General features: G+C 35.1%; 1 protein-coding gene across 6 annotated transcripts in view; it reads left to right on the forward strand.

Moving 5' to 3' along the window:
- LOC105478775 (autophagy related 5) overlaps positions 1-15,694 on the forward strand; it is a 137,266-nt gene extending 121,572 nt beyond the window's left edge. For 5 of the 6 annotated variants that reach the window (XM_071096667.1, XM_071096666.1, XM_011736407.2 and 2 more), the window contains one exon: positions 12,537-15,694. In XM_071096667.1, the coding sequence (XP_070952768.1) occupies positions 12,537-12,673 (137 nt within the window). In that variant the 3' untranslated portion in view covers positions 12,674-15,694. The remainder of the gene's footprint in view (positions 1-12,536) is intronic. The other variant, XM_024791917.2, reaches the window with a different exon arrangement.
- Positions 15,695-16,169: the final 475 nt, after the last annotated feature.

Genomic DNA, 16,169 nt, shown 5'->3' on the forward strand with positions numbered 1-16,169 from the left:
TAACTCACAGCTCTGCTGCCTGGATATTGGGCATCTCATGAGATCCTCAGGCTGCTTCTACTCATGGTGGAAGCTGAAGGGAAATGTGTGCAGTGGTCACATGGTGAGAGAGGAAGCCAGAGAGAGCAGGGTGGTGCCAGGCTCTTTATAATAACCAGCTCTTGTGGGAACTAAGACAGTGAGAACTCACTCACTCCTCCACACCCAAGGAGGGCATTAATCTATTCATGAGGTATCCACCCCCCACCCCCGACCCAAGTACTCCCATTAGGCCCCATTTCCAACTTTGGGGATACAATTTCAACCTGGGGTTTGGCGGGGACAAGCAACGAAACTGTAACAAATGCTTTTGTCAATTAGGAGTAAATGAAATTTAAGCCAGAGTTTAATATTCAAATAACTACCTTTTTAAAAAACAAGAGGCGAGGTCTCACTGTGTTGCCCAGGCTGGTCTTACATTTCTCACTCAAGTGATACTACCACTTTAGCTTCAGAAAGTACTCGGATTGTAGGCATGAGCTACTGCACCCAGCCTCAAGTGACTACCTTATTGCACTTTTCCTAGATGTTATTTTGACAATCTACTTTTTAAAATATGTCATTTTAAATTTACTTTTTTATAGCATCCTTGACTATAGAATGAGAACACCCCAATGAAACCCAAAACCTTGGCAGGAATATATTCTATAATGATCTGTCCCCTAACAGCAGCACAATTGTCACAGACACCAAATGATCCATATTTGCTAGTCCCAAGTTTATATAAGGTGGTCTCCCTTGATACATTTGTGTTTTATCTGTAAAAATTAAAGTTAACAGTTGCTTTGTAATCCAGGAAAGAGGGCTTACTTGAAATTTTTTGTTGTTTATTTTGTTAATGACAAATTTATTAGTTCAATTCATTTTTATTTCATGGTTGCCAATTTCTAGTTTGTGGGTGTGGTTAAGGAGTGCCTAGAGTAGGAAGAAATTAGTTGGGTGTTAATACTGTATTTTACGTCTTTAAAGAATTGTATAACTGTAGAACTTTCAAGTTACCTTTTTTTTTTTTTTTTGGAGACAGATTCTCACTCTGTTGCCCAGGCTGGAGTGCAGTGATGCCATCTCAGCTCACTGCAACCCCCCCTCCCAGGTTCAAGCAATCTTGTGCTTCAGTCACGCAAGTAGCTGGGATTACAGGCATGTGCCACCATGCCTGGCTAATTTTTATATATTTGGTAGAGACAGGGTTTCACCATGTTGGCCAGGCTGGTCTTGAACTCTTGGCCTCAAGTGATTCACCTGCCTTGCCCTCCCAAAGTTTACTCTTTTAATTTTTTGCATGATTTTGCCAAAGGTGTCTTAACCACTTAATTGCAGAACTAGGTTTAGAACACAGGTCTCCATCTCCTGGTGGTCTGTTGGTTTTTCCTCTTTACTATGCTGCCGTTTGTTTTTTTCTTTCTTTCTTTTTAACTTTTTGATTTAGTTTCAAATAACATTCTGAAATACTTGCTTTTTCCTAACTATTTTACTTTCACAGATCTTTATTCTTCAGTTTGTGTTTAGTATCTAATCTGCCTACATGCTCTTCTCTCTTAATAATATTTCTGATACGATCTTAGAAACCTGAGTGTCTACTGTTTTTATTTTGTTTGCTTTGTTGTTTTAGTGTTCCTATATATAATCCTGACCACTCTTGTTGAATTTTTTAAATGGTGATTATGAACACCAGACATGTAAATGAAAAGCAGTCAGGTGCTTTGAACTGACACACACTCTCAGAATACACCTTTATTCTGGTCTTAGACCCAGGTTACAAGACAAGATTAACGTGACCCTACACAAGAAAGGCACACAAATTTGTGAAGCTGTTCTTTTAAAAGAGACAAAGAGAGTCTTTGTTCTCTTAAATTTCTAGGCTGCTCTACGTGTACATCCTTTTCTGGGGGATACACAGTGTGACTTCCCTTGTGGTGTTTTTTTTTTTTTTTTGAAGAGTGGAGCAGTGAGGCAACGCAGTCACACAACCTTATCCACAAACCTTCCTTTTAGGTGATTTCAGGTGCTGTAGGTGAGTACATTGTGTGACAGACTTCTCCCCACGCAAACTGTCAAATGCTTCTCTTGACTGCGGAACACACACTTCATTGAAATGACATAGATAGTGCCTATTCTTTCTATTCTTTTCAGGTATTTTTGATGGTATCTTTCATTGCAGGAGGAAGCCACATCTCTAACACCAGTATCTTTTCTTTAGAAAAACTTTTATCTTTGCCTCTTCTTTTTATTACGTATTAAAAAAAAATTGTCATTTAAAAATCTGTGTAGAGTATCCAAAACATCGAGTCACTATTTCAGTAAAAACCCATTGGCTTCCTCGTTCAGTTCACCTGTAGTATTGTCAGACGTGTCAGACATGAAGTATTTTGACACACCTGCACTCAACTTAAGTTGAAAGTGAAAGACTTTAAGATTGGGTGTGTATGGATAAGAACTTGCTGTCATCACATGATGAAAAGAGAAAGTACTTCATAAAAGTTATGTGGCACCTTGTCTTCTGCTCCCTCCAAGTGATTCAGTGATGAAATACTCTTGTCTGATTTCATCATATGAAAGTCGAATGTACTAGTATTTATGAATACGTGCTTTAGGTCGTTGTTCTTGTGGAGTAACTAATGATGAGCTGCTGCTTCTGGAGTAACTAATGATGAGCTCTTTTGTGTGTTCCTTTCTTTTTTTGTAAATGGCTAAGGGAATTAGTCAAGTTGGCGGTAACAGGAAATGACCAAAGGTGAGCTCAGGTAAATTGTTTTTGTGGTTTCAGCTGTAGTTAAAATGACTCAGAGATCTAAGCTTCTGTACCAGACCTGAAGTGAAATATTTTTTTCTTTGTTTATTAAAAATAACGTATCAAGAACATTTATTTTTTACCTTGGAGAATAGAAAACACCTATAAGCTTTACCCACTTACACTTCATTTCCCAGTCTTCTAATGTAATGTATAGCAATGTGGTAAGCTCGGCGGGTGGATCACCTGAGGTCAGGAGTTAGAGACTAGACTGACCAACATGGTGAAACCCCGTCTCTCCTAAAAGTACAAAATTAGCCGAGTGTGGTGGTGCATGCCTGTAATCCCTGCTACTCGGGAGGCTGAGGCAGGAGAATTGGTTGAACCCAGGAGGCGGAGGTTGCAATGACCTGGAACGCGCCATTGCACTCTAGCCTGGGCACCAAGAGTGAAACTCCATCTCAGAAAAAAGGAAAGAAAAGATGGTATATTCACATTTTTTCTGCTTTGCTCTATATGATTAGATTATGTTAATAAAGTGAATTAGCTGACAAGATAAATTTTTTCCAGACATGAAGCAATTAGAAAAAGAAACATATAACTCTCATGCTGACCATATAAGGCAGATACTTTTAAGTATTTGGACAAAATTGAAGCTGGTTAATATCTTGTGATTTGAGATAATATTTGAGCAGTAATCACATTTGTCAGTGTGATGGCACTGCCCCCAGAAGAATAGGCACTTCAGTTTGCAAACTCATGCCACAGGAATAAAAAAATTCCAATCCCCAAACCTCATCAGATTGCAGGATTTACAGTTTCAGTAATTCTTTAGATACTCATTTACAATTTGAATTAGAAGGAATTAGTATCTCTATACCTTCACACTGTTTGGTTTGGGCAATCATTTAGAGTTTTTTTTAATGAATATTCAGTTTTCTTATTTTATAAAATAATGAGGCTTCCCGCTACCATCTTATGGGATGCGTACAGAGTTTAAATGAACCAGAAATTTTTTGAAGTGAGTCTTCATTGTCTTTTTTATTTTTTGAGACTTTATATTTGAATCTTTTTTGTTTCTTAGAGTTTTGTTAGCATTTTTCACAAGTAAAAGAACTGTACTCATAAGAAATTTACAAAGGAGGCTAGGCACGGTGGCTCAAGCCTGTAATCCCAGCACTTTGGGAGGCCGAGACGGGCTGATCACGAGGTCAGAAGATCGAGACCATCCTGGCTAACACGGTGAAACCCCGTCTCTACTAAAAAAATACAAAAAACTAGCCGGGCAAGGTGGCAGGCGCCTGTAGTCCCAGCTACTCAGGAGGCTGAGGCAAGAGAATGGCGTGAACCCGGGAGGCGGAGCTTGCAGTGAGCTGAGATCCGGCCACTGCACTCCAGCCTGGGCGACAGAGCGAGACTCCGTCTCAAAAAAAAAAAAAAAGAAATTTACAAAGGAAAGTGATAAAGAAGCAATTTTGTTTTTCTTTTTGTTGTTTGTTAATTCCACTATGCAAAGACAAGTAGGCGATGTTCAATCTACACATAGAAGTTATAAATGTATAATGCTCTAAATGTAAATCAATATTGTAACTGCTTATAAAAATAAAATAACTCAAGTTATGGCAAGAGACATTGATTTCTACTTTCTTAGAAGTTAACTTCTGGACATGATTAGAACTGCCGGAAGTGTGTCTCTGGTATGGAAGAAATAAGCTTATTTTACTAAGGCATCTTCATAGTCACTGTATTTCCTGCAGCCAGATTGACTATGATCATATACTTGGTAAAATATTTTAAACCTCTTTAAGGCAAGAGGTCCAAAACTAGACTGTAATAGATAGTTGCTGGTAGTTTCACATTGAAAAAAACCATAAAGAGCAAATTGTACATATATTTGGTGTTTAATCTCTTCACAAGTGACCATGGAAAGTCCATTTGTAACTTTGTGGAGATACTGTAAGCCTGACATATGGGATGGGGTCACTTGGCTATAATGGGAGCCTCTCCTTTCAGTCTTAGCCTAACACTCTCTGCTTTTATTCCTTATTGTGTACATATTTTATGGAAGAAATGGTACAGTGTCATTCATGGTGGGAATTCTAAAAGTTCTTCAAATGTAGCCCTCATAAGCATGTTTAAATAATCTGTTAGGCTCAGTTTAAATTTACTAATTACAATATATTTTCTTAATTTATCATTATACTATTAAATTCTAAGATTAAATGAATCAAATTCTTTGCTTTGATTGCTTTCCTCTCCCTCCATCTCTGCATGTTGTCTTAGCACATGGGCAACATTGACTAATTCTGGTGATAAAGAATCTCTTAATTCACTAAGTCCATTGACATATGTTTTTTCTAAAATCAAAGAAATAGTGCTGATTGTTCTCCACTACTGGAAATGATGAGATTACTGGACCTGACAGAAGATGCTTCTGGTTTCTCCTTCTGAATTACTGTTATCTTAATCTCAAGAAGTTAAATGAATTAACTTGACTGTCCCCAAAATGAGAAACACACACTTGCACAATTATTTCATTTTTAGCACTAGAAAGCAAAATTCTCTTACCAAAATAATGGTATATGCAGACAATTAAAAACAAGTCATCTTTTCATTGAAACAGGTACTGTGGGGCTTCATTCTGACCATATGTAAACAGTACAATTAGTGTCTATATTTTAAATAAAGCAATTAAGTTGAGCTATTCTGTAATTCATACTTGACAAATATTAATGGACCCTATTACACCCAACTAGAGTTACTGGGTCATTTTATGAAAGCAGATGAAATAATATTGTTTTCAAAGTTTATTTATTTATTAATGAACAAGGTTTAATTTTTAACTTTTACCACATTTTTATCTTATTGTCAGGAAGCCTTGAATCAGTTTTAAAATGGTCTTACAATCACTTAATTTAATACACTTTGCTTTGTATAATTACAGCTAATCATATGGGATTTTTTATATAATTTAAATTTTAGTTTATGTCCTCCTTACTAAGAAATACAAGGATTATAAGTAAAAGTCAATGAAATAATTAATATGGGCACGTTTTTAAATTGTTTAAAATGTTAAGAGTCAAAGCTCTGAAAATATTTTGGACAGAAATAATAAAGATATAAAATGTATGCAAGGAAAGAGATATTTGGTATACCTAGTATTTGGTATATTCGGGGATATTGCATGTTCATTAAGACCTGTCCTGCTAAGTGAGTATGGATCCGGAAGAAGTTAATGTAAGTATTTTTAAATGGGTTTGTATTTTTCTGATAAACAGCATTCTCCTTCTGTTTGTGATCATAGGATAAAAGCCCTGTAAGCTTGTATATGTTCATTTTTACTGCTACATCATGTAGTGTGCTCTTAAGATTGAGATCTCATTCCCCAGGAAGCATTTCTGTCCAAGATTAATTGCCCTTTTAAAATCAGCGTTTGATGTATTTCTTTGGCTATATCCTGACTTGGTTTAACCCTCTTTGACCTGACCTCGCTGACTATTACCTCCGTGGCTGAGACAAAATCCTTCAGCATGATGTATGCACTTCACATTTCAGCCTGTGGTTTTTCATGTCGATGGATTCAATTAGTTGGTGTTTTACTAATGAACATATCAGAGGTTAAAGAATTTGTCAGACAGAACAAAATTGTTCAGGCTAGTGGCAATCAGAAAGCTCATCTCTCTATTTTTTAAAATTTTTTCAGCAGTGTTAAGTATTTTTCAGAAATTTTACCTTCAGTATCACACTTTCCAAGATTCGTTTTCTGCTGAATTATAAAATATAAATAGGAAGCCACGAAGCTGAACACAATGATTATACCATTTGATCTTAGAATTCTCCGTATTTATAAGTATGAGCTTTTAAAAAATTAAACTGAAATTTTCTTGTTAAAAACATGTATGAATTTCCCTTAAAGATACATCATCCATTTCTTTAAGTCTCCTTTAAATATGAATGGTAAGAAGGAAACTCAAGCACCTCACTAGAATCTCAAGTCACCTGTTTTTAAAGACATTTATAGATCATATTCCTTGTTGAAACTGGCTTAGTTAAATAAGACCTAAAACCCAGATTGGGATGAGAAAGATAGCAGCCATTAGTAATAGAAATCTTTAGAACTCAAATTTATCACATAGTGCGCATTCTCAAATAATATACTTAAAATGTATAACATAAAGATTTTGAAAGGTTTTTGTTTACCTGAATGTTTTCATCTTTTTTTAAAAAAATAACCTTACCTAAAGTCTATTAAATGATATATCTATAGTGCAGTAGGGCTCATGTGACTTACAGGTGGTGTGCTCCTCTTGAATATATGTGTTGAGAGCACTATTAAATAAATGTGAAGGTTTATAATACTTAAGAATTTTTCTTAATGTCTTTTAATTTGCATAATCATCGAGTCTGGGTTTTTGTTGTCTTTTAAAAAATACATTTATTAAAATCATATGCCATACTGCATAAAAATGGAACTGAATAATTCAGGAGGTATTGCCATGAGGCCAAATTCTTATAGCCCTTTGTATGCCAATCACATAAGTGAATCCATGGTTTTTATATATCTTTTGATTATCTAGTACTAAAAAAAATGAACTTATAACTTGTGTGTAGGAAGAGAATTAAAATCACTCTACTTTTTGTTACTAAATCATGACCTTTTTAAGACTGATCTTCTCTCCTCACATACTTTATCAATTATATTTTTGACATCATTATTTTTTATTAGAGAGTGAGCAGGAGAGAGGGGTGGAGAAGAGTCACTCATGTTATTGAATACCTGTGTCCAAGTCCTGTGCTAGGGTCGCTGCTGAGTGCTTTGCTTGGATATCCCATTTAATCCTTCATGTAACTGGAGATGAGAATTCTCTGTTCACACTGTAAGATGAGGAAATAGACACTCAGAAGTTTAAGTGAATTCCTCGAGAATTCAAAACTAATAAATTATGATGGCTTGCACTCTGAAAGAAATATTTTGCTGTTTAGGCATAAAAGACCTAGATACTAGAACTGTGAGACATGTTAGTGATCCTCTACTCTGGACCAGTTTGCAAACTGACTCACAGAGTTAAATGAGAAGCTATCATGGGTTATAAATCAGCAAGCAGAATTTAGGAGATGGTCTCAATCCCACATTAGCAAAAGCTGCCATATCTTTACTTGTGTTATATATTGGGTTTCTACATAAAATTTTGTTTGCAGAAAAATTCTACACTGATATGATCATAAGATTCATTCTAGGGAACATTTTTAAAAAAGACTTTACCCCGGAAATTGATTCAGAAAGTCTGGAGAGGAGCTCAGCTCAATATATATATACACACACACACACATATATATATATAAAATTTTAATTTCCCACATGATTGTGATGGTCAGCTAGATTTTCAAACCATACATCTATACAGGCATTTTCATTTTATATATAAAGAAACAGCTTCAGAGTGATGCGAGACCTGCTCAGAGCCCTTCGTTGCCAGAACTGGAATTCAAGTTGCCTAACCCCCAATTTGTCTTTCATTACTACCTTTCTAACTAGTGGTGCACAATTGGCCCTCTCTCCTTTATGTCTCATTTATATTATTGTATATTGATAGCATTCATTGTATACATGTCTATATGTAGGCATCATTTTTTAGTATATACATAAGAAGTTAACTTTGTGATTTGTATTAATGACTTGTGTAGTTAATGTGATTTTTCTTTTTTCTTCTTCGTTTTTTCTATATGTAATTCTTACCATTCTACTCATATAACCAAAATCTACCTGAATATATTTTTCCTAAAATGTAACATTTTTTTAAATGTTCACTTTTAAGTAGATGCTGGTTTTATAAAGTGCTATGTGGACATTCTACAAAATAATGAGATGTACTCTTCAAAATTGTAAAAGTTAAGAAATGTAGAAAAGGCTAAAAAATGGTTGCAGATTAAAAGAGAATAGAGAAACATGAAAATTAAATGCAATATGTGCATCCTTGACATGACCTGAATGTGTCCCCCAGAATTCACGTGTTAGAAGCTTAATCCCCAATGCAGCAGTGTTGGGAGGTGAGGCCTTTTAGGGGGTGTTATGCTGGTATGAAAAGGGTTTGCAAGAGTGGGTTCACTGTCTCGTGCGCTTCCACGTTCTTCCATATGAGAACACAGCAAGAAGCTCATACCAGGTGCCAGCACTTTGATCTTGGATTTCCCAGCCTCCAGAACTGTGAGAAATAAATGTTTGTCCTTTATAAATTATCCAATTACAGCATCACAAACAGACTAAGACAGTCCTGGACTGAATCCTAGATTGAAGAAAAATACATTATTGGGATAGTTGATAAATTTGAATATGGACTACATGAATATATTATTTCATATATCATGATATATCAATATTTTTTATTGTGATAACTATACTGTAGTTATGTAAAAGAATATCTTATATTAGAAAAGGTACACTGTAAGTTTGAAATCATAACAAAAATTACTCTCCAAAGAGTGCCCTGTATAAAAGAAGTTCATATAGAACTAGTTCACTTGATTACTGTCTCATATGTTTGCCTACCTTAAAGCTTCAAGCCAGCTTCTTTTAAAAACCTGAGTGGGAGAGGCGTACAGTAACGTTTTTCTCCTGAGTCATTTTCTTTGTAGTGACATTTCTCATTCTAAGTATTAAGGTCTAGATTCCCATTTTGAAACACAAAGACATGTTTACCAAAAATATTGTTTACTTTAGCAGTATCAAGTGTTTCCTTTGTACTGTAAGAAAAAAAGAGACCTACTGATTTTTTTTTTTTTTTTTTTTTACTGTTTTATTTTATTATTAATTTTTGTTTTTACACTTGTTACCCATGCTGGAGTGCAGTGGTGCCATCACGGCTCACTGTAGCCTCGACCTCCTGGGCTCAGGCATTCGTCCACCTCAGTCTCCCAAGTAGCTAGGACTACAGGTGTGCACCACCATACCCAGCTAAGCTAATCTTTGTTTGTTTAGTTAAGTTTTTTTATTTTTTGTAGAGATGGGATCTATTGCCCAGGCTGGTTCTCAAACGCCTGGGCTCAAGCAGTCCTCCCACCTTGACCTCCCCAAGTGCTGGGATTACAGATGTGAGCCACCACACGTGGCCTGTTTTCTTTTATTGGTTTTGATATTGCTAAAATATTCCTCATGCTTTGTTGTTATGTATGGTACCATGAATTAAGGATAGCATGTACATTTGACTTATCTGGAAACATTTTTGACTTTGTTGTTTTAATAACCAAAGCAGTCTTTACAGGTAGAGTTATTCTACGTGGTGGGGCTAGCTATCAGAAAGCATTCCAAAAAGATTAATTTTGACAGTGTAATTCTACCAGCAAGAACATTATCCCAGCAGTGAGAATATTTATTAACTAATTATGGTATATGTCAGGTACTGTACTAGGCACTGGGGACAGAGTAACAAATAAGAGAGAAACTTCGATTTGAAGTTTCAAGGGAACTGCTGTCCTAAAAATCCCTCTGTTTAAAATTGTGTTATTGAGGCAAGTCAAAAAATAAACAAAATACATAAATGCAGGTGAAATATTTGGACATATGTAGTCTGTGACAAAATAATATGTTTAAAACCTTAAAACTGTTCTGTTGAGGGATATGACAGTCTTAGATTCTTTCCTTAGTTACTTAAATTTAGTTAATGACACTTTAAAGTGGCCCCAGCTTCTAAACCAGAGAATCAATGCTACCTATTCAGGGTTTGGGTAAGGGGATTTATTAGGCTTGTTACAGTGTTTGAATAGTGCTTATGTCCTCCAGCTTCTGTTGTACAACTCATAAACTCTAACAATCCTTTTGTTGTAACATGATTGGTCTTTTGCCTTTCAGATATACTGTGCATCATCAGTGGATTGTATACCATATTGTATTTGCTCCCACATTTAAATATTGCTTTAGACATAGTATTTTTTGATATTGAGTTGTGACTTGTTTCTTCTGCTGTTTCATAGTATACAAAGGTGACTCTGGCTTAAGGAAAAACTTTAGAGATAAGGAACTTTTACTCTTACACCACTATTCTTTCATTTTTTGACTCAGTGCTAAGTAGGAGGAAGATTCTGAGAATATTAAAATATTTCAAAGAAATATAAGAATATGAAGAGAGTTATACCGGAAATGTTTTCAAATATTCTAAGAAAGATTTAATACAGTAAAGCTGTAGCAAACTAGAACTTACAAGCAATGAATCATTCCAGATAGCTGAGGGTTTCTCCATTTGAATACCAATGTTTAAAAAATCTTCCCAAAGTACTAATACTGTGCTTTCTATAGTATTCTGTATATAACTTAATATTTTATTATGAAAACAAATCATTGTATTAACACTGTGATCACAACTGTGTAAAAAATTATGTATAGTTGCAACAAAGAAAAAATAATGAAAGCATTTTTTTAGGTTAGTAGTATTACGAAGTGATACCTTTTTTCAAAATTGTTTTAAGCTATGGCTCAGTGATTTGGGAGTTTGTTTGGAATATTTTATTTGGTTATCTTTGGAATTGTTAGTATGTTAAGTTTTTATTTTTCACATTCTTTTATCAACTCTGTAGTGTTTTGTGTCCTCTGTTGACTGTCACTTCCCGGGACTGTGCTGCCTCCAACAGGAAGTCTAAATATTTCTTTAAAAGGGTCTCTTGTTTCAGGTGCCAGCCAAGTCATTATCACCATACATCATCAGCTCATTTTGCCCAGACATTAGAGCACTTAGAGATTCAAAAGTCATTTGGAACAGAGCAGAAAGGAAAACGTAGGGTATTTCTCCTTTATAGAGTTCGTGATTCCCCATTTCCTTGTTGTCTTCTGTCACCAGGAAGCTGAGCAGTTAAGACATTGTATTTTGAAGAGATGGTAAAGGAGAAAAACCCAAAATTGTGCTAGAGGAGTAACACAGAGTTTCTTGATGGTTCTATTTTTTTTTTTTTCTTTTTCATTAAAGGAGTTTGGCTTTGCTTTTTTTGTTTTTCTATGACAAAAAATATTTCTATTTACTTTAAAAGTTGTCAGTACAACACACCAAAATCATGAAAAACACAAAATCTTAAGTTTAATTTGGAATACAATTGAATTTAAAAGAAAGGTGTGAATTTCAGCCCCCTTTTAATTAGCAAGTGGATGTTAACAAAAATCAATCAGGCTTTGTAACTCTAAAACAGGAATCCCTGAGTCAGATTTGTAATCCCTTCTCATTAAAATTTTAACTGTTATTCAAATAGTATCTCTAAGATATTTTGATACATACATGAAAGCTTTACTGAAAACAACTAAAGCTCACCTGTGTCTTATTAAACATCTCAAATACTGATCTGATTCTTGATTTCTAGTCACATTTCTATTTTACATTTTCAAAATATGTATGGACCTACTTCATATACTTGTCATTTTAAATAACCATACAGTACAGTTTTTAATGTATAACTAAAATAAATTTTGGTCATTGGTACAATGGGCTGTTTTTGCCACTATAGTTTCATTAACGTCAATCTTAAGTAAGCACAGTAATTAAGAAAGAAGTAATACTTTCACATACAGCAACAGAATTTTTATCAGAATATATTGTAACCCTCAGGTTTCTGTTTTGGGTGATACATACTGCAACATTTGAACTTTCTCCATGTCCGCATTTCCTGTTCAGGGGACAGAACAGGTTTAAAATCCACTTAATGCACTCAGGATTCTCAAAAGGCAACAGATTATTTTTTCTTCAACTGTTCTGACTTTTATTGTTGTTGGATTTCTTTCTTGGAATAGATGGGGAAAAAAAGAATCAAGTGATGATTCATGGAATTGAGCCAATGTTGGAAACGCCTCTGCAGTGGCTGAGTGAACATCTGAGCTACCCGGATAATTTTCTTCATATTAGTATCATCCCGCAGCCAACAGATTGAAGGATCAACTGTTTGCCTGAATGGAATCATCCTTAAATGGAATTTATCAGAGCATGTCACCCTTTTGCTTCAATCAGGTTTGGTGGAGGCAACCTGACCAGAAACACTTCGCTGCTGCAAGCCAAACAGGAAAAAGATTCCATGTCAGATAAGGCCATTGGGCTGGTCTTACTTTGCATCACCTCTGCTTTCCTCCACTGCCATCATTAAACCTCAGCTGTGACATGAAAGACTTACCGGACCACTGCAAGTCTTCTGTAAAATATAATGAAGCTGAAACCTTTGGCCTAAGAAGAAAATGGAAATATGTGCCACTCGATTTGTATTTCTGATTAACAAATAAACAGGGGTATTTCCTAAGGTGACCATGGTTGAACTTTAGCTCATGAAAGTGGAAACATTGGTTTAATTTTCAAGAGAATTAAGAAAGTAAAAGAGAAATTCTGTTATCAATAACTTGCAAGTAATTTTTTGTAAAAGATTGAATTACAGTAAACCCATCTTTCCTTAATGAAAATTTCCTATGTTTACAGTCTGTCTATTGGTATGCAATCTTGTAACTTTGATAATGAACAGTGAGAGATTTTTAAATAAAGCCTCTAAATATGTTTTGTCATTTAATAACATACAGTTTTGTCACTTTTCAAGTACTTTCTGACTCACATACACTAGATCACTTTTTACTCTGTGTTACCATTTTGACTGGTCGTCATTGGCATGGGGTGGATATAGGGCATAGGATCACTTGTCTCAGGATCTGTCATAGAATTTCTTGCTGCCAATTAAAAAACCTGTGTTCTTTACACACTACACTTATAAATGTTGTAACTGTTCATCTTTGCTGTTTTATCACTGTAAGCCTGTCAAACCATAGTATCCTAAAGCATCTGTATATGGTAATTGTGCATTTTTGGAAAAACCCATTCCTTCCAAGCTAGTGTTTTTCATTGGCTCCAGGTCTGTGCCAATGAAAAACTGTGGTCCCCTGGCAGTCTGTCTTTTGAAGTTTAAAGATTACCTGTCTCCTGACTGCAGTACCTTTTCTTTAATTTTTACCAAAAATATCCAGAGGTTACTGGAGTTCTTATTCAATATAAGGAAAGTTTGCTGCACTTTATTACCAAGCCTCTGGGATTTTACCAATCAAACATATTTGTGCATTACATTTCGTTTCTTGTGAGCTAGCTTGCTGTCCATATTGAATGTTGACCCATTTGAGTATGCTAAAAGACTTACAGTAGCAGACACGATCATGGTTTTAGATCCCCTAATAAAAATGAATGTTTTTCTTATAAAAAATTATATGAATGCTGAAGCGAAATTCTACTATTGTTCATTGCTTCCTTTTCTTTTTCCTTTTGTGATTTTCACTGATTAATAGCACATTTCTAAACAAAATTGGATAAAGTTAGTCAAAGACCAGATATTCTGGAATGGAAATTGTAAAGCTTAATCAAAAAGAATAACCAGTACCGAATACAATCTCAGAAAATTAGAAGCAAGTAGAAAACAATTGGTTGATGTAAACGAAAGTGCCATTTTAGTAAAGGCAGGAAAAAAATAGCAATATTTGAGTTATGTAAGGATAAAAAATCCACTGACTTGTATTTTTGCACAAGAGGCTGGTCTGAATATGATTGTTCACATTAAGAGTGTTTATTCGTCGGTTCGGTTTGGGGATTTTCCCCCTTGATGTTTTGACAGATTGAAGTGAGCTTCAGTGAGCGAAAGGATCAGAATGCAGGGAACACTAAGCTGTGATGAAGAAAGTGTGGTAAGAATGGAAAGCCAGAGTAGTTTTATACAGACAAGACCAGTATCAGGCCTTTGCAGTAGGCTTGAGCGACCTTCTGATCTAGATTTGAAAGTAAATAATTTTATCAAGCCATTGCCCATTTTTACTTCCTCATTCATTATTGTACCAGCATCATAACTTTATTACTCTAATCCCAGGTAAGTCAAGCCTACATAATGCCCCAGAGGAAGAGTAAAACCAGAAATTCATGCTGGCTTAAATAATCTATTTTTGTTTCTTTTTATTTGAATATTTAAATTTTATGGTTTATTAAAAAATTAAATAAATGTTGTGTCCGTCTTTATTTAAAACAAGTTACCTGTTGGTAAAATCATTAAAATTTCCTTAGTCACAAACTGTCATAAAAGTTTCTTGGAGAAATAGAAAGGATGGAGGGATATAGAAGAGAATATAAAAGAAAATTGGAGAAGACCCCCAATATCTTTATTTGACTAATAGTGAATAGTGACCTCCTAGGAAAATAGAAATATGTTTTTAAATATTGGCATTGTTAACTAGGAAGGAATAAGTTCAGATTAAAGTAAATCATTGTCCTTTATAAATGATGTTGATTTTCATTTGGATGGCCTAAATTCTGATTATGGATAGAGTTGAATTGATAAGCACCAAGATTTTCTTACAGATTTAGGGACCCGAAGTAACTTGTTTATAATTTAAGTTGACCTATCAGTCTTTATAGGATGATGAGGTATAAACCGTATTCCAATCTGAGTGTGAGGTGAATTCGTTTAGTGTACTAGTCTTGTTACATTTATCACTGGAAACAAGCTAGGAGTTGATCGTTTTCTGAGAAAACAATATATAAGCTTTGACATTGTGTGACTGTAGTTTTTAATGGTTATCTTTCTAGAGTATTTTTTTAATAGACTACTTGAGATAACGTTTTCTTCAGTTTTTAGAAATTTGGTTTATGTGTGCTGGGCGCGGTGGCTCACGCCTGTAATCCCAGCACTTTGGGAGGCCGAGGCGGGCGGATCACGAGGTCAGGAGATCGAGACCATCCTGGCCAACATGGTGAAAACCTGTCTCTACTGAAAATACAAAAATTAGCTGGGCATGGTGGTGGTCGCCCGTAATCCCAGCTACTCGGGAGGCTGAGCCACGAGAATTGCTTGAACCCGGGAGGCAGAGGTTACAGTGAGCCAAGATCCTGCCACTGCACTCCAGCTTGGTGACAGAGGAAGACTGTCAAAAAAAAAAAGAAATTTTGTTTATGTGGGTTATACCAGAGAATGACAGTCTCACTTTTATTTATCATATTATTGATATTTAGTTCTGAGGTAAGTTGGGTTTCCTGTTACATGTGCCAGCATGGTTGAAATACAAATGTAAAGCCTTGGGGTATGATGGGAAAATCAAGTGTGACCATATTTATGAATATTTGAACCTATTCATTGTCAATGGATGGAGTCCATCAAAATACCTATTTGCCTGAGTCCTGTCATTCTCTTGTTTCCTAAATATATTTATCTCCTGGTCTGAAAATATTAAAAATTACAGGGACAGTAGAGAGGAAAGAAGAGAGGCATGCCTCTTTTCAGATCATTTGAGAGTAAGTGAAGACTTGGACATTATAAAAATGTATTTACTATGTAGCTTTCTTTGACAAAAGCATCTTTCACATAAACATGAATTATAAATTTGATTCTTTATGCTTACAAGCAGATATAGTACTACTGT

Source organism: Macaca nemestrina, chromosome 5, assembly GCF_043159975.1.
Source record: "Macaca nemestrina isolate mMacNem1 chromosome 5, mMacNem.hap1, whole genome shotgun sequence".
Taxonomy (NCBI): Eukaryota; Metazoa; Chordata; class Mammalia; order Primates; family Cercopithecidae; genus Macaca; species Macaca nemestrina.